At 38.0% G+C, this 23,262-nt stretch overlaps 3 protein-coding genes across 16 annotated transcripts; 1 reads left to right on the forward strand and 2 right to left on the reverse strand.

Annotated features, from left to right (window-relative positions):
* Positions 1 to 137: 137 nt before the first annotated feature.
* Positions 138 to 10,881, reverse strand: Ca-Ma2d (Ca[2+] channel Muscle-specific alpha2/delta subunit). 10 transcript variants are annotated; one of them, XM_076536434.1, is made up of 14 exons: positions 10,743 to 10,881; positions 10,017 to 10,396; positions 9,489 to 9,570; positions 7,652 to 7,911; positions 6,810 to 7,210; positions 6,412 to 6,731; positions 5,260 to 5,520; positions 4,968 to 5,096; positions 4,006 to 4,367; positions 3,485 to 3,689; positions 2,551 to 3,127; positions 2,127 to 2,482; positions 1,207 to 1,503; positions 138 to 1,004 (listed from the first exon to the last, which is right to left on the reverse strand). In XM_076536434.1, the coding sequence occupies exons 2-14, from the start codon at positions 10,097 to 10,099 to the stop codon at positions 711 to 713; spliced, it is 3,627 nt and encodes a 1,208-aa protein (XP_076392549.1). In that variant the 5' UTR covers positions 10,100 to 10,396; positions 10,743 to 10,881; the 3' UTR covers positions 138 to 710. The 10 variants fall into 10 exon arrangements, with proteins under 10 accessions (XP_076392549.1, XP_012150249.1, XP_012150247.1 ...); XM_012294859.2 differs by lacking the exon at positions 10,743 to 10,881 and adding an exon at positions 10,573 to 10,716; XM_012294857.2 differs by lacking the exon at positions 10,743 to 10,881 and adding an exon at positions 10,526 to 10,702.
* Positions 10,882 to 10,984: 103 nt separating this feature from the next.
* On the forward strand, positions 10,985 to 19,216 carry LOC100877458 (protein rolling stone). Of its 4 annotated transcripts, none has more exons than XM_012294838.2 (5): positions 10,985 to 11,134; positions 11,276 to 11,588; positions 11,655 to 12,299; positions 12,398 to 12,885; positions 17,473 to 19,216. In XM_012294838.2, the coding sequence occupies exons 4-5, from the start codon at positions 12,774 to 12,776 to the stop codon at positions 18,324 to 18,326; spliced, it is 966 nt and encodes a 321-aa protein (XP_012150228.2). In that variant the 5' UTR covers positions 10,985 to 11,134; positions 11,276 to 11,588; positions 11,655 to 12,299; positions 12,398 to 12,773; the 3' UTR covers positions 18,327 to 19,216. The 4 variants fall into 4 exon arrangements, with proteins under 4 accessions (XP_012150228.2, XP_012150232.2, XP_003707334.2 ...); XM_012294842.2 differs by having other exon boundaries at positions 10,985 to 11,126; positions 11,655 to 12,327; XM_003707286.3 differs by having other exon boundaries at positions 10,985 to 11,126.
* LOC100877567 (uncharacterized) lies at positions 17,472 to 22,873 on the reverse strand. 2 transcript variants are annotated; one of them, XM_012294837.2, is made up of 3 exons: positions 21,498 to 22,873; positions 21,037 to 21,413; positions 17,472 to 20,955 (listed from the first exon to the last, which is right to left on the reverse strand). In XM_012294837.2, exons 1-3 carry the CDS (start codon positions 22,558 to 22,560, stop codon positions 19,375 to 19,377), a joined length of 3,021 nt encoding a protein of 1,006 aa, XP_012150227.1. In that variant the 5' UTR covers positions 22,561 to 22,873; the 3' UTR covers positions 17,472 to 19,374. The 2 variants fall into 2 exon arrangements, with proteins under 2 accessions (XP_012150227.1, XP_003707335.1); XM_003707287.3 differs by having other exon boundaries at positions 21,037 to 22,872.
* Positions 22,874 to 23,262: the final 389 nt, after the last annotated feature.

The raw sequence follows: 23,262 nt of genomic DNA on the forward strand, positions 1-23,262 counted from the left end.
TAGTACAGTAGTTTATTTGATTCTTCCAGGCGAGTTCTGATAAATTATGAAATTAAAAGCAAGGAATTAGTTTGTTAATATTAAAAAAAAATTAGGAACAGAGATAAGATATCTTCTTCTGTAAATATAAAAAATAATTAAGAGTAAGATAAAATTTTATTAAACGAATTGAAAGCGAAAATGTTACAGTTGAACCAGCAGAAGAGATATAATTCGAATAATCGAGGAGAGGAACAAAGTATTTTCTGGGTCAAGCTCCTCTCACCCTATCAACAGACTTCGCGACGCCGCGCTGCCAGAAAATCGTATCTCGCCTGGGTGGAAGGATATTTCTTCAGACTTTATGTTCTCTTTTCTACGTCGATCGGTTTGAACTTGAATGTCCTTGGTTCGCAAAAAAACAAAACGAGTTCAGCTCGTAGAACGCCAGAGTGACGAGCTTCTATCGTTAATCGTTGTCATAAATTCTATATTGCTATTGCCTTTCAATAAAATTACCAGCTTCAGCTTAACAACGCTTTAATTGCTTGCTTTCATGTTCATCTTCTCGGATTCTTTTTAAAAAGCAATATTAATAATGAAATCAATACAAAAACATATTTATACTTTAGTGACATAAAGAAATGCATTATTGTCATGACTAGAATTCAACACTGCAGTAGAATCGCAAGAAAATCGACACCGGTGAGATTAGAATATTCTTTTCTCGGTTATCCAAAAGTCCATAAGATCCTAGCAACAACAATGGAGATAGGCAGCAAAGAAACGGTCAGTCCTGATGCTCCGCCACAATCCTCTATCTCGTACTCCAAGGGATGCTCGGTGAAACAGCCTTCCAGGCGCCTTCTTTTAAGGTCGTTCAATGGAATTTTATGGCAAGGCGCGCTTTCCGTGCCATTTGTGTACTCAAGCGGCGAGATGTTCACGGGTGTTACCTCTAATCTTTTGTAGCAGGTTGGATACATTGCGTCCACCACCACCAACAATAAATTTGTGTGCGGTACCTGTAAATCGATATAAATTAATAGTTAATTTCGTCACCGAGTATAAGGATACAGAGTTGTAAAAATTTAGAGATACAGAAATATAGAAATTTAATGTCACTGAAAATTATACCCACGTATATTTATTCGAAACTCTGGATAGTACTATAAATGAGAAGGTCAAGTAGAAATTAGAATAAGATTAGAATAAGTAGATAATAACCCTTCGTGCGTAGAACGGTCTCGAACAATAATCCGAATGATTGGTAATACCCTCTTCAGCGATCGTATAGTTCATCATGTACAAAGTTCTCTTCTGATCGCAAGGATAATAGTAGTTATAGGGTCGGGGCGGCGGGGGAGGGGCCGGGGCGTCCTCGTCTAAGTGAACTTTGGCGTAGGTGGCTGGCAAATTCGAAAACTGGGTCGTGAACCACGTCAGACGCAGCAGAAACCAGACCAACAGCTTCCAGACGTACACGAACGGATCCGTCAGAACGCTGGCCGCATCCCTGATACGCTGCGAAACAATTTTATTCTTGAGATAACGTTTTTGCGATCGCGCAAACTTTCTCATTTTGTTTATGGAACGTTTCGCGCGAAGTTGGACCTATCTTCTAAAGGACAGATAAAACTTTTTCCACCGAAGGAACTCTGCGCGAATTAGAAACACGCTTGCAGCGAAACGGGTGATGCAACTCTGAAGAACTTTCAAATTATTTGTTTCGCTTCTTTCGCGTGTTAAGAACAGTAACTTGTCCAGAGAGCTTCCGAGCCATGATTCATACACCCTGACGTCTATTCTTATAGATACAGAAACATCCAACTCTATATGAAAAATATCATTTGCAATATATCATTTTGAAGTTTATGATTTGATCAAAATGGTTACATAATTCATCATATTCTTAATGGAAATTAATTCTAAAATAAAATTTTGTTGTTGCTGTATGGAAAGACTGATTATACGAAGATTCTTTTGTCGCTTCAACTTCTTCCTTAAACTCGGCTATTCTAATAATGTTACATCTGGAAGGTCGGCCACGAGTGGTGCTTCAAAGCGGAAGTCGTGACTCAAAACTAGATTTAAGATATAGCCGAGTATCCTAGGATTTTAAAAAGGTTGTGTAGACAAGCACTTACAATTTCTTTGCACCAAGCTTGATAATCATAGATGTCGACCGGATTGTAAAGACCCTGACCAACCATAGAATTCATTACTGCCCCTTCCTGTGTGCCCATGAATTGACCTGTATCATTGTGTGCTTCTGATATAACCACGTAGCCGTTCTGATCGAGTAAGTAGCAATCTATCCATTGGTGGGCGCAGTTCATGGTCGCGTTGCTCGGCCCTGAAGTTAACTGAATGAATCGCTCATAGAGATCCGTCATTGGCATTTGAAAACCAATCACTGCCGCTGGTGCTGTTTTGCCACCGTCTTTAGGGAATATTCCAATTGATACAGTTACTATGGCGTCGTACCCTGCTTCCCAAGGAACTGAAATTTATAATAATACATAAAGTCAGATTAGAAATAAAAGCACAATCGTTTAGTAAACAGATTACCTGATAGTGAAATGCTATTAGGATCTTGAACATTCTGAAAAATAGCGCCTTTGTACCAAGGCTCGTTGACGGCCCTCCTGTGAAGATCACCGAAGGCAATTCCATCATCCTCTACAGGCAACCTATTCGTATCCAAGTGATGCCACCTAGTCAAACCACTCTGTGTGGCGACAAATCTCAAGAATATTCCATAAATTTCGGCCAAGTTTTTCGCTCGTGTTTCATCAAACACGAAGGTATCGTCGAAGCTAGCGTTCGTAGCCTTCGCATCGAAAACCAGTAACTCCATCAATTCTTTATTGCAATAATAGTCTTCGTGCAATAGAGTCTGTCTTCCACAATTGGTTTCATTCTCGGTCGAAGTATAAGCCTCGTATTGCTCTGACCAAGTCCAGCCTGGCCGATTTAACAAATCCAGGAAGTGTCTTAACTCTTCTTCAGGTGTTTCGAATTCGTGTCCTTCCAGATAATGGAAACGGCAGTAGACCCAACCGGGGTGCACTCGCCAATTGTCGCCCAAGAAGAATTCGGAGATGTTCAAATTTAAATTTTGGTTCCTACGGATTTCGTTCCCTACCTGTACAAAAATTGACAAGTGTTTATTATAATATAAAATTAAATCCGCTATTCTGAATATATAACTTTAACGCGGTTTCAAACATAAAGCAGCCAGCTCTTCGCCTCGAAACTCTATTGCTCGTAAAGAATTTCACGTCTTTGATCCTCATTTAAGAAGTTATAGCAACAGCTCGATGTTTACCACCTGAGGTTGCTTTACGTTCCAAAGTTTATGCACTCCACAATCTCGAGAACGCAGCCAACTCTTGTGAAGCGAGCCAACAGCCAGGATTACCAGCTCGCCGAGAAATTCTAGGACTCTCTATAAACTGTTGGCAATGCGATGTATACACGTGATACCTCCAAGTAGGATTACCTTGATCCAAGTTGTGCCATAGTTTGGTATAGCGACCGCAAGACCGAAAGGCGTTCCGGGAAGAGGAGCGTAGAAGTAATCACGTTTTTCCAAAGTTACCCGACGGTTGTCATCGTAATGCAATTTCACGGGTATCCCTTTCATGCTGCCCCTTTTGTGATCCACCAGTGCCGCGCGGAGCTCCAACACCTCTGGCCCGGGGTTCCTGCACTCGTTTTTAATAGAAATCTCTTCTTAGCTCTTTGCGGCTCGGAACACGACAGCAATATCGCGGCTTTCTATGGTTCATAGATATATTATGGGAAATGTCGTGAAGTTAAAAGGCGACACGCAGAACAACTCTCTTATTCTTATTATTTTTACTCTTTATACGAAAAATTCTATTTTCAGTTGGGTGCAAATGACGTCAGAAAAAAATGATAAATGATTATGTCAGTCTGAAGAAAACAGCGTTGACCTAGTTGACAATTATCTGCATCCACTAAAATAACAAAGATATCAAGGAGCGAAAGCAATGTTACCTTGGCCCACGACCATCGTCCAAGATCTCCACTTCCGTGAGATCAACGCTGTTGTAATTCAGCTTCAATTTACCCCCGGAGACGGGTCTCAAGTCCGGATGCAATATCACGTATCCGTTGTTGGACACGATAAAGGCGTAGCCATTCACACCGAGTTTGTACGGCAACGTGAGCTTTCGTATGTCATCAATTGGCACATCCGTACCAGCCACGCCTAGTAAATTTGCTATCCTCGTTCGGTTGTTGCGATTTCCTTTACGGTCGAACACGGGCGTGCTAACAGAGGTGAGAAGCCTATACTCCTGCCAGGATGTCGTGTTCAGCGTGGATGGATCTAGTCGAACGTCCTCGTCTTTGTGGAGCTGTTAAACGGTGGAATTAAATTAGTTGAGAAGCGTACAGTATTATTTGCTGTGGCGGTATATAACAGTGATGGGCAGGTCAAGTACTCATAGGCACCAATGTGCAAACCTAGGGAGTCCATCCGCTGTATGAGACACCGCGTCTTTATGGACGCAGTTGCCCATCACTGCTATATGTATGTATAATCTGTAATTTCTTTAGGCTAGCGTTAAGATCATATTAGCATGAAACGGAACAACGGTACTAGGGATATTAAATGATCCGAGTCCACTATGCAGTCTTACTTGCCATTTCTATCAAATCGATTTCAAATGATAAAACTACAGATGTCAAATTATAATGCTTCATTGCGAATCCCAGGATGCTATGCTTACGAAAAGTAAAAATTACGTGTGTACATGTGGTGCATGCAGTATAATGTCTGGGGGGAATAAAACAAGATAAAAATGATCTTCCAATCGGTAGTTTGCAGGAATCGCCTAGATTTGTCTAGCAGGTGATATTACGTTCTAAAGACAGCTAAACGCCAGGGGAAAGAACACATTGGAACACGGCAAGACAGATCTGAAGCTATAAGGTGATTGTTGCTTGCTTTGAACCTGTGTTATGTAGATTTCGTCCTCGTTTATTCGCACGCCCAGACGCTTCCCTTTCAGATGCTTTTGAAGCCTGGATTCTTGCTCCTGGTGCTCCATCACCAGCCACAGCCAAGTGGCGAGTGCTGGATTCTAATGGAAGGCGAATTAGAATATTTGCTGTGTACGACATAACGTTCAGAAATTCCTCAAGACATAGTTTTGCTTTCGCAAGCTACTTAACGCTGTCCGTTGATCATTGGCATGGCTCATTTACAAATTTAGAAAAGAGGCGCATTCGTTCTTATTTTCTCACCGTAACGTCGGCGTAGGCGTGTGTCCAAACTACAGGATGCACCACATCCTGAAGAACCAGAGGACGCGCGACTACGGGGATATATTTTAACACCTGCTCCCGAATTTCCTCTTGAGTATGCACGTGCGTGTAATAACCACGATTCAGACAGGCCATCCATTGAATTTCCCGTACTTTAGTTACTTCCTTTCCTAGGAGGTATGTGAACACCCTCACGGGCACGTGTGTGTCGTTGTCATTCCAGTTCCACGCTCTGAAAACCTGCAAAAGACAATTGAATTGTAATAAATCTCTAAACTCCTATGCGCCTGCATAATAATATGCGGATCAATAAATTACAATACTGTTAATCTTGAAGAGCAAAGATGAAATTAGTAAAAAAAGATAAGGCGTAGTAATTGATGTACTTATTAGCTATAGGAGCAATTCAATGCGCAAACATGGGTAGAATGATGCAACCGTATCGCGACAGTATTATCGTCAATGATGCGTTTTCTAAACGCTCGGGAAGCGATAAAGAGACGCAAGAGAAGAGAAAGAGAGGTAGAAAGCGAAGTGGAGGAGAAGGAAATACACAAGAGAGAGGTAGAAGAAAAGGGAAGACAAGGAAAGAGAAAAAAAGTAGGAGAGAAAAGGAGAAAGACGAAAGGAGAGAGGGAGAAATAGAGAGACAAAGACAGCTAGGATCCTCGCCGGTTCGAGTCGGATCTCATAAAACTGAAGAGCTACTCTCGTCGAGGATAGAGCTGGAAATACGACCTTTTCCCGCGGGGAAAAGTCGCGTGCGGCGAGAAACACTTGATTTCACCCCTTTGATCGCGGAAAGTGTCTACACCCGTCTTGGAAATGTTGCCGGGCTGTGAGTTTCCCACGGCCATTTTTATATAATACGGTCAAATATCAGTAGAAAATTGTCTCGCTTTATCGAAGTATAATTATCTACTTAAATATAATGAACTCGTTAATCGTAATTGTGTTTCGTGTCGTTAATGATCGAGGAACATGATAAGTGGCTTCATTAGAAGATTGAGGACAAATCATTTGGATTATTACATGTAACAAGTTTCAGCTCGAGGTACGATTAAACGTTTGGTCAAGCCTCTTCTTTCTGCCTTTGGTAAGCTCGAGGAGAAAGCAACGTCATCTTCTCACCTCGGTCAGATTTCCAGGAACACCATCGGTGACGAGCATAATCAGCTGATTACACGGTGTGTTCGCATCGCATCCTCGTGTCTCCCTGTAAATCTTCAGAAGACTGAACGCCCTGTTGAACGCCTCGGTCAGATTGGCGAGACCCTCGGTTTTAACGCTGTATAGCGATTTCTTGAACGTGTCTACGTTTTCCGGAGTAGCTTGGATCAGCATATCTTTGAAGCAGGGCACCATATCATACGTCTCGTTCGTGTAACTTAGTACGGTTACAAAATCGTTATTCGACAAAGTGTCCAAAATCACGTTCACCGTTGTTCTAGCTGAAAACGATAATACTCAACAGTTAAGATAGTTAATTGAGCAGTTTATTAGTTAAAAATTTAAAACAATTTATTCACCGATGGTCTTTCCCATGCCGGTCATGCTACCGCTGGTGTCCATAAGGATTACCATATCTTTGCTGCAAGTTGCTGCCTCTATAAACCAACTGCGCACTCTGCAATCATAAATGTCAGCCCCTTCTCCGTCCTCATCCTCCTCGCCCTCTGTAGGATTTGTTCTCCACTGCATGGCAGGATACTGCCTCAACATCCCCGAGACGGAACCAAAATACTGCCACGATAATGCTGGGTCTGACTCGTAGTTCTGCACAAAGATTCTGTCAAGAATCTCGGTCTTCTTGATGTCCTCGGCTACCGCGGGTGACAGATCATACACGTTCGTTGGTACATGCACGGAGGAGAAGCTCGTGTTTACCGGTATGTTGTAGAAATGCGAATCCGCTGTCAATTCTATAGGTCTGTAATCAGATTTAAAGGGCTGAGGTACTCGTTGAGCAGAAATAATTAATTTAGATATTGTACAAGAATATGCAGTGTATGGACGAAATAAATGCAATACTTAAGAATCTTGTCAACTCGGTACATTCGCGATTCAAACATTGCTATCTTCTTCAAATGTAGAGTATTTAGATCAGGGTGGAATGCTAGACCCAATTCGTAAGTCGATCATTCACCCAGGGATCGATACCGAAGATGTTCGAAGCTGCTCAGCCTAATTCCACTTGATACCATCGTTGGGAATATTCGATCATTACGCATCAAGAAATTTTCGTTCATCAACGAAGTTTGCTTTTATTCGATCATCGTTAACCTTAATTGCTTCTAAGCTTGAATTTTGCTGTTTTTCCATTTTTCTTGTACAATATTATAATGATATGACAAATATTATCAACTTAAACCTGTAATAATCAATATTTTTCTCCATGTTCTCCGGAATCGTTGCATTCTCGTTGTTCACCTTGCTGTACTTTCCGGAAACGTAGGTGAAGTTGCTGCCCAGTTCGTCTTCCCAATTTTCCGCTTGCTCCTCGGCCTTCATACGGATGCAGGTCACCGCGTCCATCTTCCTTCTGAGCATCCTGCCGACGTTTTCGCTGATTATGCTCACCAATTCCTCCCCGGACTTATCCTCCACTCGCGTGTTCATCGCTTTGTATTTCTGCAATTTATTCGGAGGTACAGTTATACGCGAGCTTCTTTTTTGCCTTTGACCTGGATTCCGCCGTCTCTTTTTCTCCCGGTTAGTCTACAAAGGTCGTATTACTAATTTCTTGTTCCGAAACCGCTCTTTCTTTTTGTACGCCGCTTCACGCATTCCTATCGTATCATGCATTTCTCGAGCAACGAATATGGAGTCAGTGTGTATCATTGTAATCTCAAAATCGACTTTTCATTGTACGAAAAGGGGCAACGAGTATCAATGGAAATCGCTATTTTAGGAAAACAAAGGTGACACGAATGTCAGCTGTTCTTTATTTCGACAATGGTCCAGCTTTCACCTGGATCACCGACGCAACAGCTGCACTTTTACGTGGTAATAATCCATTCTCGCTAACAGTCTGTAACTAATTACTAGATACGGTGCATAAGCATCGTGGAGTGGAACAATGTTACCCCTGGAGCTTTTCTATTGATAGATTTGAAACCGAGTTTTTGTGAAAATGCATTCTAGCCATAGAACATTAATAATGCTCTATCTAGGGCGTGTGATGGAAGCGATAGCCTATTGCAGAGATTCCCAAAGTTTCGGTGATGGGATTTTTGGAACAGTGTCATCTATGCTGTAACAAATATATGACAGTCGAATATATCACACTGAATTATAGTATATTTAGATACATTATACATGTATAATGAAAAATAATTCGTTAGAAATACGTGGTTCATAAAAAATTACCATTCACAAAAATGATCTCTCTCTATAAAAGTTTGGGAATCCCTGACCTATTGTATTACAAATGTTTGCTTGCTTCTATTAATAACGTCACCGACGAGGGATGCGATGGTAATGTAACGCCATTTCTTTACCGTCGACCATAATGGATTCTTTCCTTGCCTATATTTTCTATATAATAAAATAGCATAAGTAATAAAATCATTTAAATATTGTATTAAATAAATTATTAAAAGAACTTCATTTTATCTTCACGCCATACATTTACTTATGTAAGATGTTTACCTCTTTTAATAACAAAACATTTATTTTAAATAAATGCGTCACCTCTTCTAAAGGTATCACTAGCGACATCTATAAAACAAACATACAGTTTCGAACTCAGTTAATATTTTTCAATGCAAATCACAATTGCACAAATGATACGATTATAATTTTATAATGAGAGTAACTGCATCGGTAACACAAAATCTTCGTCAGTTAAATTACCTCCTGGTAAGAAGGAACGACGTTGTTATCATCAGAGTGACTATTTGAAGCGTTAATTTATCATACGTTGATACGTCGATGCGGTCGTTTATCTCTTCGCTTTCTTCTTTCTCCCACACTTTTTTATTTCTTCGCTTATCTAAATATATTCTAGGACAAGGTTTCAGTTATTTATCAATTTTCTCGGTTTCTTAACGTGTTTAAATGACTTTTATCGTTCCCCCTCTTTTCTATCTTTTATCTTTTAAGTGGCAATTAATTACGTACGAGGACGTAACGAAAATGGTTACTACGATTAACGGGTGCTGACGGTGGGATAGAGACGAACATACATGAATGAAAATTGAACTCACGCTCAATAATTCCTCGGGTCGTGCCACTTTTTCCGCGAGTTCCCATAATTCGGCACCTAAGGTTTCGGCCCATCGTCTAACGCTGCAAAATGAAAAACGAAATGTTTATTGACAATATATAATTAATCTTCTATTATAGTAGAAAATCACAGGAATACATGTTCGAATCTCGTATCGAGTCAAGAATGATAAAAAGTATTCGATTATCGAACAACAGGGTTATACATCTCAATGTGTCAAAATTCATTCGAATACCCCCCTCGAATACATAAACAAATTCCATCTTCATGTAACTCATATCAATCTTTCACTGAAGTAAGATCAATGATATAGAATCACTGTAGGCACAATTTCTAGAACAAGCACCATTAACTCAAACAACGTACAGTAAAATTGTGCATTATAATTGGAACACTTCATTCGCGACAAAAAAAGCATTAAATTTTTAAACGTATCTTAATGCGTGTAAATTTGTTGCATAAACAGTAACAGTAAATATGAATAATTAAAAATATTAACGTTACTCACGTGTAAGAGTCTTTAGCGATGCAACTAGCGCTGAGTAGGTAAACGAGGAAAACCATCGAACGGGTATCGATTCTCGGTCGCATTGTTCGCGATCGAAATTCACTTGCGCCCTGCCTAACCCCAAAAAAACTGTCGCAAATTCGACTGCATCATCTCATTACGTGTTCACCATAAGAATACAAGTCACCATACCGGTCTCCACGTTCGCGCTGGTTCAACTTTGAAACTTCTTAAAACTCGAGAGGCCGGTGAGATGTTACGATTATTTTTGGTACACGAACGGCGCGCCGTCTCGTAAACCGACGAACCACGTAACTCGGCCTTTCAACGTGTTTCTTTCACGTGCAGTCGCGTAGTATTTATAAAATACTGCCTGTGAGCTAGAACATGAATGCTCCTGTAGAATGATTTTAATAGATGAAATGATTAGTGGAATTTATTTAACGAAATATAATTAAATGAAATTAACACAATGAAACGCAAGTAGAATCTCAGTAACACGTTATTACAAATCTCCCTGTCTTGCTCTATCCACTTCTCACAATGCAATACGCACTTCGCTTTCTTCCGAAAACAAGTCGATTCTTTCTAGAACTTTCGATCCCGGAAAAAGACAATCTTTGTACCAATTATCAGTACAAAACAAGTTTCATTCCAAGCGTGATTACAAGGAAGCTTCATTCATATCATGCACCTTTGCCACTCATACAACTATATAGTACACACCACACTTCTCTAGATGTTTCTTCCCTGAATTGTACTTGCGTTGAACAACCACGCGGAATCCTCCTTATCGACCATTTTGGAATATCTGTTACATTTAATATCGATAATCGATTATCGAAAATTTGTCATTGAACGAAAATTTTCAACCAGTTTGACAACCAGACGCCATAAGACAATAGATCCAATAAAGGGTGATTTCATTATTGCTTCGATTATTGACATAACTATATTATTATTGTCTTTAATTGTAACGAGAAAGCAGAGTCAAAGGGTGTCTACGTCTGAAAGGGGTATAATATGGATTTTTTAATGCGACGTGTTAATCGAATAAGACGAATTATTCACGGTAACTGATAATACGTGTAAACTGCTTACGAGACATGTGTACGTAGGTAACCTGAGATTCTGTGTAACCGTAGAAAAAGTCGCAGAGGCGTATAAGTTCCATCCTCACGACAGTACTACAGACAAAACATATATCTTCGTATATCAGAGTACCATTTCAGTTGTAGTCGAATTTATATTTTTTTCAGCTACGAACCACGTGTCAGACAATACAGACGAAATACGGTCACGGTGCTTTACGATATAGGAAGACGAAATCTGACCATAGCAAAAATATCTGATGCAATTTGACCACGGTCTCTTCGAGGCGCACATTTTATCACGATTCTGCAAAGTTGCGTTACTACGAAAACACGCACATTAAATTCTCCACGATCATCTAGTGCCGCCTCTATTAAAGAATGTTCGCCCAATGGTGTTCAGCAACCGGTCACTTAAGGTAGAATCGAGACTACGTCATACGTTTAACAAGTTTCAAAAGACTATTTATTATATATACTGGTGAGCACTATTGGTTAGTTAATTTACAAAATTTCAGAATTTCATTTAACAATTTGTAAATTTTAGAATTTCATAACTTGGAGGATTTTAGAAACTTATAAAAACATGACCATAAGGAAATGAGAAATATGTACGAATATAAATAAGGATAACATTGCATATTATAAACCGAATTTATAATATCAATTTATAAACCCTGAAAGTGAAGCCGTTCCCGGGAAGGATACCCGTTTTACGAGCCATTTTGAAATGGACCAATCGACTTGGCCTCGAGAAACGTAGCCCTAATTTTGTATCCTTCAAAAGCGTGAAAAAAAACATTTCTGGCGGATCACATTGTTCTAAAGGCCTTGACCGTACTGCACCAGAAAATTTCTTTTTTCTCTTATAGAAGCAATTAGGCATTGAAATTCCGTCGCGTAAAAGAGAATCCTTCTTATATTTCTATCATATTTTCAGCAGCAGAAAAAAAAACGAATGTGTAGGCATGACACTGCTTAAACGAACGCAAATACACGTTGAGTAAGAAGCAAGGTATTACACATTCGTTTGTGGAATTGCATAGAAAAATCGTGCAGTTAATGAATGGAGGAACACGTGACATGGATCGATCGGATATCGCATCGATTTAGCCTCTGTAGAGCCCATAGCAGCCCACGTGTTCAGTTAAAACTGCTAAGACGACACCGTGTATTCGCACATTACTGCAGTGTGATTAAAATACCAAAATTAAAATATAGTATAATGGAAATCTTCTTTCGTATTAATATAAATTTCTAGGATAAACAATTTTATTTATTTATTTTCAGGTTCCAAAGTTTTCGTCATTGACAATAAGCAGAGGCATATTTAAATGTAAAAAGGCGATTAAACAGTGGCAAATATAATAAATAATTTATAAAATGAAAAGTACAAGATTGAACGTCCTAATTGAACGAATTCGGAAGGGAAGAAAATATAGGCGAACCGATGTAACGGGGATTCACAGGAGGGGATACGTGAAAAGAAGGAAACGTTGGCAATTATTATCAGAACGTGGCGAAAAAAGATGTTCGCGGGGAACAGTGCCGTAGAGCTCGAGGGGGAACAGCTGGTGCATAGGGATTGATATTGATTCGAAGCACGCGGAGCCGGTTGCCGGGCAGTCACGGGCCAAACGTACGTCGAACAAGAGGCCGGACTCAAATGCCTCCCGAGTGCGAGGAAATCGAGGACCTCAGTGTGCCGGAGAAGATTTCCTGCATCGACGGCAGGATCAAGGATCCTTTGCGATTCGTAACACCGGTCACGCTATGCGGTGCGGACAATTATCCTCTTTCTTTATCTTTCTTCTATCCTTTTAATTCGTCGGTGAGTGAGGAAATTGGATTCTCAGGTGCTTCCGGTATACTGTTTCTAGCAAAATTTCTGTGAAAAAAAGAACATTCGCGAACAAAGGCCAGGTATTATTTTAAATTTGTATTTGAATATCATTCGAGTCATTTCATTAAAACTGAAATTCTAGAAGTCACACTAAATTAGTTGAAAAATTTAGAACCTGACCTCACGTGCTACTTCTTCACGAAGCTTCACGAGTTCCTGTAGAAGGATCATGTCGTAATTGAAAATCATGTGATGTATTCCATTAGTGATACAGTTATACCGGTTACTTTACAGTTGCCTGTTAGTGCAAAGTTTAGTGTCATAAAAGCTATGTTACTTTCGTTTTTGCACGATATAGGATGAATCAGTTTGTAACGCGTATTTTCCGCAATGCTTTCTGACGAAGTTAATGTGGTTAATTCCAGGAGAATGCAATACGGGATATAAGTTTTTCCTACAGAGTAAAAATAATTATGATGTTAAAAATTTGTAGTAGATTAAAATTATGTTGGATCTTATAGATTACAAGTATTCTTCGACCATAAACATAGATGTATATATACATAGTTATGAGTGAAATTCTTATCTATTCCTTGAACACATATTTGGCCTTCACCGTTCAAGTTCAGAGAATTAGAATCTAAACAGAATACATTTATTAATGTAAACTTGATATTTAAATTCGTAGTTTATTTTGTAAATTGATATAGTAACGAATATTAATTAACTAGGGACACAGAGAAATTTAAATGTACAGAAATTAGAAATATGAAGATCTAGGCGTTATCTACGAATTTTATATATGATCAACTTGGAATGTCTTCTTGTAGTTTAAAACCTCATAAGTAATCATTGTACTAAAAAAATTGTGACTTCCCCATAATAGGTCATATATAACTTGTCCACCATATTTTAATACTCAAAAATGTTATGAAAGTTCTGAACTATATTTTAGCTCCTAAAGAAGCTCTTCAGATTAGAACGAAACCACGAAACAAGTTAGAACAAAGAATGTGTGACTTGAGTTAGCGCGTGTATCGAAGCTCGATTGTTCAGGGGCTGTTTATATAGGCAGTGAACAAAGGGTGGAGGAAGGGAAAGAGTAACGTACGGATTGAATTGATTTCACTCATGGTGTAGGGTTTTCACCAGACAGACTAGGAGGTTAGTCAGTGACGAGTCAGGTGTGCTATCGTGCATAGTGGGTGCCTATGGTGGCAAGGATCGTGCAGGCCCAGGGTAACATTGATCGCGGCTGTTAACGACTTAAGTCCTCTGTACAAATTTTTGGTAATCATTTTAGTACGTTTACTTTTTTAATTTTCTTCATTTCTGGTTCTTCATAAACCAGTAACTGGTTGGTTATTATTTATTATAATCCACCATTCACAAATAACTTCAACTTTTTTACTTATTAAAATGGAGGATCATTCAAAAGTTATAAGAATTTTAAATTAGGTTGTTAATTTTTGATTACTCTGTATTATTTATTAGAACCGAATGCTTCCAATGTTCTGTGCCTACGTATTCTTTCCAGTTATGGTACATAAAACATTTTATTCGCTTTTTCCTTTTTTTTCTTTACGTTGGCATAGTGTAGACGCTCACGCGAGTAAAATTGTAATTGATGTTAATAGTTAACGTTGTTGAAGATAAGCAAAATTTACCATAACAATAGACTAGTTATCGATTAGTTACGATTAGTTTAATGTAAGCTAACAATCATTGGAGTTTTTGTTCGAATATGGCAAACAACATTTATTGCCGTGGACTTTCTGTGAATAGTTACGATTCGAAATATATTATTATTGCGTAATATCTACACGTAAATTACTTTCAAAAAATTCTAAACGCTTCTTACGCTTTTAACATTCACCGCAAAAAATTATATTCTTCTTTGCAAGATGTTGGGTAATTCACGTGGGTGTCTCGTATTGGGCTAAATTTATCAGTGCATTCAATATCATCAAAAGTATGTTCTACGTGCAATATTCCGGCATCCTAAAAACGATAAATATGTAATCAAAATACGGTACACTTAATTAACTTGCAATTTAAAATTTGTTACTCTTAACTTTCATTGAAATTCCTATTACACTATTTTTGTAATTGCACGCGGAACCCCAATTCTAAGCTAATAATAAAACAATTAAAAATTTACATATATTTACATTAAATATCCATGGCAATATTACAATACTGTACAATGAAGAATTCTTAAACTTTCAGTGTACAAGCTTAAACTTAAGTAAAGTATAAAAAAAATAACCTTAATACATATATCAAATTGATAGAGAACATCAATAAAATCTTAAACTCAATATATTATTCGCTACAAAATTTAAATGATTTTGTATGGTAACGTTAACGCTCAATAATTTTCAAAGGATGAACATCCTGAAGCCAATAATGCTACCTGTAATAGCGCGAGCTGGGTGGTAATAATAGAAAATTGTAATAAATTAAGAAGGAATTGGTATTGGCTGATTGACCACGCTGTCATGACTTCTACACACGTATACACACGGTGCGTGAGCTTACAGCGCTCTCCGTGCGAACCTCAGCGCCCGGGCCAACAGGGTTAATTAGTTCAAACTAGCCTCCATCTGTGCCGGTGTCTGGACGATGCGATTAAAGATTTTTACATTGCTGTCCCACCTCAATCGTTCCAATGCTTCGAATAAGTGGCGTGACATATCCTCTCTCCTCTCGCCTCATTTCAAATCGCTCTAGCTTACAAATCACGGTTTTGTTGTGCCGTTTCTAGTAGATCAAGCAAGATTTAATCTAAAACATAATCAACTTTTAAACTAAAATATATAAAGAACAACAGTTATAAAATATATAAAGAACGAGAATTATAAAATATATAAAGAACGAGAATGCGCGAAAACCATAGACACATTTATGGCGGGAATTCAGGATTATGAACTCGGGTTAGATCGGGAGAAGTCGGGTAGACTCGGGCGGGAATCCGAAAGCACTCGTAGTTTCGAAGGTACTTTCGCGTTCTTTATTCCCGCTTGATTTTTTCTGTATCGCGCATCTATTTTATTCTCTGCTATAAAACAATACGTTATATTGCCATCTCGTGAAAAAATGACGAATAACAATTTATTGAACTCTGTACACTCATATTTCCAATGAATATTAACCTCAATTTGTAAAAACGCTTATCGAAAGATAGATGCGTATGAAATGTGAGAATTGATAATTGCTTATTCGCTCAAGTTTAATGCTTTTAATTTTTATATCTTATCGGAAAATTGATAAAGTTGCAGGTGAATCGATATCTGTATGTCTATATAAATAGAACAATCAGCAATATTTTATACTACAATTGTGTACTTTGATTGTGACGTAGTAGAACATTTTACACCCACAATAAAATTCGTGGTATTTTCAACGTCTAAAATTTATATACTGGGCACACACGCGTGTTCTGTGTCCGTTAAGACCGCTTTCAATGTCTTATTACTAACCTAAATGAAAAAGTGTACGCATGAATCAACTCGAAGAAAGCTTATACCCTAACATAATACTTAATCAGGTAATTAATATTCATTTATAATACAAAGTAAAAGGTTAGAAAAATTAAACTAGCGCTGCTTTTCGCGCTGAAAATGAATTCGCTCGAATAGAATCAATATGGCTGCGTCCACGGTAGTTCGCTCTAATGACACGTGGAGGTTATGTTTCAGCTTGAATGGGGACGGTATTATTGCACTCATCTGGCTTCTGATAAAGTTTCTTGCATAAAAGATGGTGTTAACGTCGTACGAATGTCTGTCGATTCCAAAACGATATCTCTTTTTGCTCGTACAATGTTCGTCATGTAAGTTAGAACACAGTCATTCGTCAAAACTGCCTTTAACCAAATATTTCACACTTATACTTTTCTAACACTATATCTCACACTGAATCACACGAACATCACAATGTCACGTTTATTATCACACTCATAAAAAAGCTATTAGATCAAAGAATTATCGCGTATCTATCGATTTAAACACATATACAATCTTTGTGTTTTGAATCGCTCACAATTGTAGAGCGCGAAATTTACCGGAAATGAAGAAACACGCATGTGTGCTCAAATCATTGTCAATTTCGAATCTGTATAATTAAAAAGATAATTATTGTTGATTGAAATCACAGAGTTATGATTATCGTGCGATTACATTGTCCAGATAGGATTAGTGGGGGATACTGCACGTTTGTTTTCGACGCTTCGTAATTTCCTGCGAGTGTACATCAGTGCTGTTTAAACGTTAGAAGCAATACGACGTGTGACGGTATTTAATTACTTTTTTCAGAAATGTGCAGGTATTCTAAATTATGTGATCGGAAATGATATCGTACAAATTCGGAAGGAATTAAACAGAATCTAAAAGTATTTTCCTAATATCGTATAGATAAATACTTTTGAAGTGTCGTTCGACGAAAAATTCCCGCGCATTCCTATTACTTTTAAGAATAATAATAACAAATATGATTAATAATAACGAATATCAATTTGCAGGTCGACGAGCGATGGTAAATAAACTTTGGTGCCAGGAGCTAAGCAGGAAGTGGTTTCATAAGAAGGAGACACCACCGCATCCACGAACTCTCACCGAACCAAGATGTCAGAACCACGTAGCCACTTGGTACCTACTTTATCGTTGGTTAATCTTTATGGCTTGGGCTGGTATCGTTGTGTGTTCGATATTCGAATTCGGTAGTTTCAATCCTATGCCTGTGTACGATAAATGGCCAATTTACTTGACCAACTGGGATTTAGTGTTGGGCCTGTGTCAGGCGTTACTTGGCGGTTTTCTCGTTTCAAGAAGATGGAAGCTGCAGAAAATAACGGAGTTCGATCCTTCTATGTTGATATTAGGATTAACGGACAGGGTTTATTGGTTCCTTTACGTTGTTACTACCAACGTTGCAATCTGTGTTACGATTTCCTATTGGTGTAGCGTATACGATCCAAAGATTCATCATTTAGATCCTTTGAATATCATGCTACATATTTGCAATAGTATTCTAATGATCATAGACTTTTGTGTCACGAGTATTCCATTTAGACTAAGGAATTTCTGGTGGTGTTTAACTATAGTATTTTTTTACGTTATTTTTTCAATAATATATTATTTAGCCGGTGGATTAGACAAAAATGGTTATCATTATATTTACAAAATTCTTGACTGGAAAAAACCAGTACAATCTTCCTTGGTATGCTTAGGTCAGGCGGTTTTTATAACGATATTATATTCTATACTATGCCTTTTAGAAAAGTTAAAAAATCGGTTATATCTTCGGATTGGTAAAAAAGTAGAACAAATGGAAACACCGATTTCTAACATAGAGAAACATGCCGATATTGTTTAAAATTTAACAGCGTTAAAACATTTTTTATAATACGTATTTTGAAGGTAATCTGAACTACCGTTTGTGCTGGTCTAAATTGTAGTTTGAAGCATAAATAGTGCGCCTATGAGGGCAAGAATTAGAACCCCATTTCAAGCTCACTCAACGAAATCTATCGCACTGACAATATTAATATAAGACTAATAAGAATAGTTATTTGTACGTACGTGTTTGAAGGGTGTAGCAAAAACACGCGAATAATTGAAAATGTACGCTTGCATCATTTACAATTTGGAAATTTTTTAGTATTCCTTAAACTATATGCACTATATGCAGTGAAAATATGTATAAAGTTCGATATAATTAGTATTACTAAAATATTATTTGTAAAAATTTGTATATTTTATCGCATCGATATTTCAAGGACATCATATAAGTGTTCATGCATAAACGCTATCACGTTATAGAAATTGGAAAATAATTTTTATAATGAATAAAGTAATAGTAACTATAAATTTAATAAATAAATGCATATATACCATGGCTAATATTTCATTATTCAAAGCATTAATTACATATTGTGGTACTGTGGCTACATATTACAAACAAAAATATTGTATCAAGAAATATTTTTGACTTATGAATATGTACGCATTTATATATGTGGAAGCATTTAACTTTATGTAATTTATGTTTGTCCAATTTTCTTTTATTATTTCATAATATGCGACTGTTACCAAAACATTCCAAATTTGTTTTTATTATTGTTAAGTATGCCTCGAGTGATGTATATAAAATGATTTTTAATGATGTATTCATTTTTTATATGCATTGGTTGTGATAGACACAAGGTTTCAGGAATGCTATGTACAATAGGACAATGAATAAACTTTCTGGAAAAATAGCAACAATTTATTAATAAAATAACGATTTGAAGCAAGTATGGACTGCAGTATAAATGAATGTAAGGCTAAAACAAGCCTTTTGATCACAGACCATATTAAAACTTATCCTATATTAAAAAATAACAATGATCAGTTTCCATCCACTTCCAAAACACAGTCACGTATTATTCGAGTCCCCGTAGGTTTATAGTACTTTCAGATGGTACTGAATCAAGTAATAATACCTGATATTCAGTTCCTACTACATCATCTTGATAATACATCGAAGGTAATTCCTCCGTGAATAATAAACTTCTTTCTTCTAAATCATTCGCACCTAACACAACATCAGACGCTCCAACAACAGAATCGAACACAGCTCCGTTCGCCTTCAATTTCCGTACATCAGAAATCGTTAAATCAGTCCGTGCTGAACCTTGATCTTTGCGTACGTGTTGATCGGTCATTTGCTTGCGACTCGTAACGTGCGAAGATGATTCAGCCAATTTTAATACATTGTTAAAAGGCGGTGGTTCTGGTTCGGGAAGAGAGTGATCTATTTCCGAAGTAGTACTAAGAATCACTGCATCGTAAGGTGCTACCATGATCATTTGCTCCATAGGTTCAGACACAGAAGGGGCAGTATATAAAATGTAGTCCATGTTACAAACCGGATTAGCAGGTATTCGTTTCGATGACTTATCACAATCTTCAACCGGAGTACCATGTACTTTTAACATGTGTGCCCTTAATGTTGCTTTTGTAGTATATGAACGCGTACAGGTTTCGACCGGACAATGGTATAAAGTCTTAGGTTGATCTTGCAGAGGCACTGATATATCTTTACTTTGATTTTCATCGTTACTTTTCACATTTGTATCGATATATTCAGTTTTTACCGTTACCACAGACGAGTCTGGACAAGTTGCGTTTATGTTCAGATCTATTGACTTCCTTTTCGATTTCACAACCGGATTTACCCTAGAACATTGCGTTTCCTTTACTTTAGTACGTTTTTGACCATTAACAGTATCGTGTAACTTCGTTTCTACACCTTCCTTAATTTGATGCTTTTTTATATGAACATACAGACTACTTTTTGCAGAAAATTTTGCATTACATATAAAACACTGAAAGTATCTCCCCTCCTTGTGTGTTAACCTGTGCTCCTTCAGATGCTCTGATCTCATAAATGCTTTTCCACAGGCAGGAACATCGCACACGAACTTGCGCTCGTTGGTGTGCTTTTTCTGATGTCTCTTCAATTTACTAGAAGACGAGAAAGCCCATTGGCAGCCTTGAAACGTACAAAGATAAGGCTTGCAACCAGTATGCGAACGTAAGTGCGCTTTCAGTCTACACGGCTTATCAAACACTTTACCGCATCCTGGCCATGAACACTTTACGTCTATTTCCTTATAACTATGGCATCTTTGATGCGACGTCAATGCATTACTACTATAGTACCTCTTCCCACATCCTTCGTGCTTACAAACATATGGAGCATGACTTTGGTCATGAGATTTCATATGCAATTCTAGAGCTCTTTTCGTCTGAAATTTTTCTTGGCAGTCTGGTACTTGACATAGTATCCTATTTGGACGACTGTGTAATTTCTCGTGACTCCATAAATTATAAATCGTAGTAAACCGACGATTGCAACCCTCTCTTTTGCAAATATAGTCTTTGCGTTTTAAATGCGTTTCTTTATGACGCTTAAGTTTAAACTCCGAATAAAATGCCCAAGCACATCCCTCGAAGTCGCACTGAAAGAAAAGTTATGATAAATGAATTAACCTTTTATAAATTTGTTAATAAATTATGATGAACATATAATCTATGTATACCTTAAAAGGCCTTACACCATAATGCGCTAACAAATGACCTTTCAAAGCATAGAGTTTACTAAATTGCCTCTTACAATCATCGCGTGGACAAAGCCATACTTTTCCTTGTTCACTGATAGATATTGGTTGTAAATTATCATCTGTAATACCTAACTCTTCTAGTGCATTAGATATCACCATTTCATGCTGACTGCTTGGATTTTCTGTACCATGTTCCATTGTGCCATTCCACGTGGTTGAAGTTTCTAACTTTGGCAATTTTGGGAAATTTCCTGTAGCTTCTATCAACTCCGAGGTCTTTCCTTGATAAATCTGTTCCTCGGTACCAGTATTTATAACAATTTGAGTCATATTTGAAATTTTATCCGTTGATATTGCTACAACAGCCATTACACCATCTTTATTATCTATAACATCTTCTTCAGATACTGTAATATCATTGTCTAATTTTTTCTCTATACCCTCCAATATTTTTTTCCGTTTCTTAATAATTCTTGGTTCTAACTTTACTTTAGATTTTGTTTTTAATTCTTCAATTATGGCAGAATCATCTCCAATCAATTTTGTGCTCATTAACTCTTGTTCTTCGGGTTCCGTATTAAAATCCTGTGCATAAAGATTTGCAGTATCTTCTGATGTACTACGAATCTTCTGCAACTGCTCTTCCTCTTTATTCAAACTGCTTATATCATCCATGTCATCAACCAGATTCGGAACAGATTTGTTATGCGATTCTTCATTTGTTATGATAGACTTTTTTATTAATGAAGCTTGCTCTGCTTCTGGACATATGCTGTCTGTGTCTCTATTAGGAATACTTAAAGTAGGTTGAGCACTAGTTGACGGTAAAATTTCACCGGCAACCATCATATCATCTGGAGATAATGCTAATGGATCCAAGTGATCCAGTTGAAATTCAGGCAACATGAATCCATCCTTCTCGCAGGCATCGAGCAGCTTTTCATGCTGGAGCTCCTGGAGCAAGGGATCATAACCTAAACTAAGTTTCTTATCGGACAGATCTATATCAATCGAGAGTCCGTCAGGGTCCTTTTCCAGAAAAGCGTGCTGGAGTTCCTCGCCCAGGTACCGGTCGACGCCCTCCTCGACCCCGGACTTGATCGCGTCGAGATCCATGCTCGACACGGACTCCGTTCGCGTTTTTAACCATTTCTCAATGTCGGCTACAGTCTCGACGTCGGCGGTTTTACCGATCGCGTCAACGTTCGGCTCGCTCGCAATACCGCTCGTCACTTGTTTATCCTTGATCCACACTTTCTCGGTGGTTTGCACGAATTCGTCGTTGATCTTCGCTTTGTGCTTTTCTTTTTTATTCGTCGCCTTCCTCTCCTCGTCATCCGGCGAAGCGGGCAACAGGCTCGATTGACTGTAACCTAACGATCCGCCTACGACGCCGACTTCTCCGTGCGACCAACCTCGAACCGAACACAAACCTCGTCGATTACGAAATATTCGCGGGATTTGTTTTGACTTGCAAGCGGAGGGAGTTCCTTTACGAGACATTTGACTGCCCCGTAGCCAGGCCTATAGGGGTCCACACCGAGCAACAACGCCGCCATCCAGAAGCGTCCAAACCTGGCTACGACTTGCCGAATAGTACCCCCACTCTTAAATTCGTTCCCCCGCGCAGCTTGCGATATGAATACGACTTCGAGAACGTCGATAATCGTCGGTAAGTATGATTTCCGAAGGTACGAAAGGGTTGATTCGATAGCAGTAGCGGTAGCGCGCCTTTTGAAGTTAGACGCGTTGCTACATACCCACTAAGCTCTACTGAAACTACTTCTGAGGAGGCACTGACTTATGTCGTTAGTGTTCCGCTGACTTCCTTTGAAGAAAATTCAAGAATACTATACTTTTATATGACATTCTGTATATATTTATGTTTATAATTAAAAATTAAACTTATGCATTTTAGTCTTTCCTTTCCTTTTCTTTTTCCTAATATAAAAATTATATCAACTTTTTTGTAAGAACATAATTCGTGAAAAAACAAAAGAATACTTTCCGTGGAAAGTAAAATCAGTGTGAAAAATCACCGCAAATCACGAGCGATTCAAAAGTAGCAATTCACGCCATCTCTAGTGTCAACCATTCGACCAATTGTGCATTTATACCGCGTTTTTTAAATATTTCGTATCCTATTTCTTTTAGATAGATTTTATGCCAGTACACATTTTGTTACATTTGAATTCGATAATGTAC

The sequence above is a fragment of the Megachile rotundata genome, chromosome 10 (assembly GCF_050947335.1).
Source record: "Megachile rotundata isolate GNS110a chromosome 10, iyMegRotu1, whole genome shotgun sequence".
Classification (NCBI taxonomy): Eukaryota; Metazoa; Arthropoda; class Insecta; order Hymenoptera; family Megachilidae; genus Megachile; species Megachile rotundata.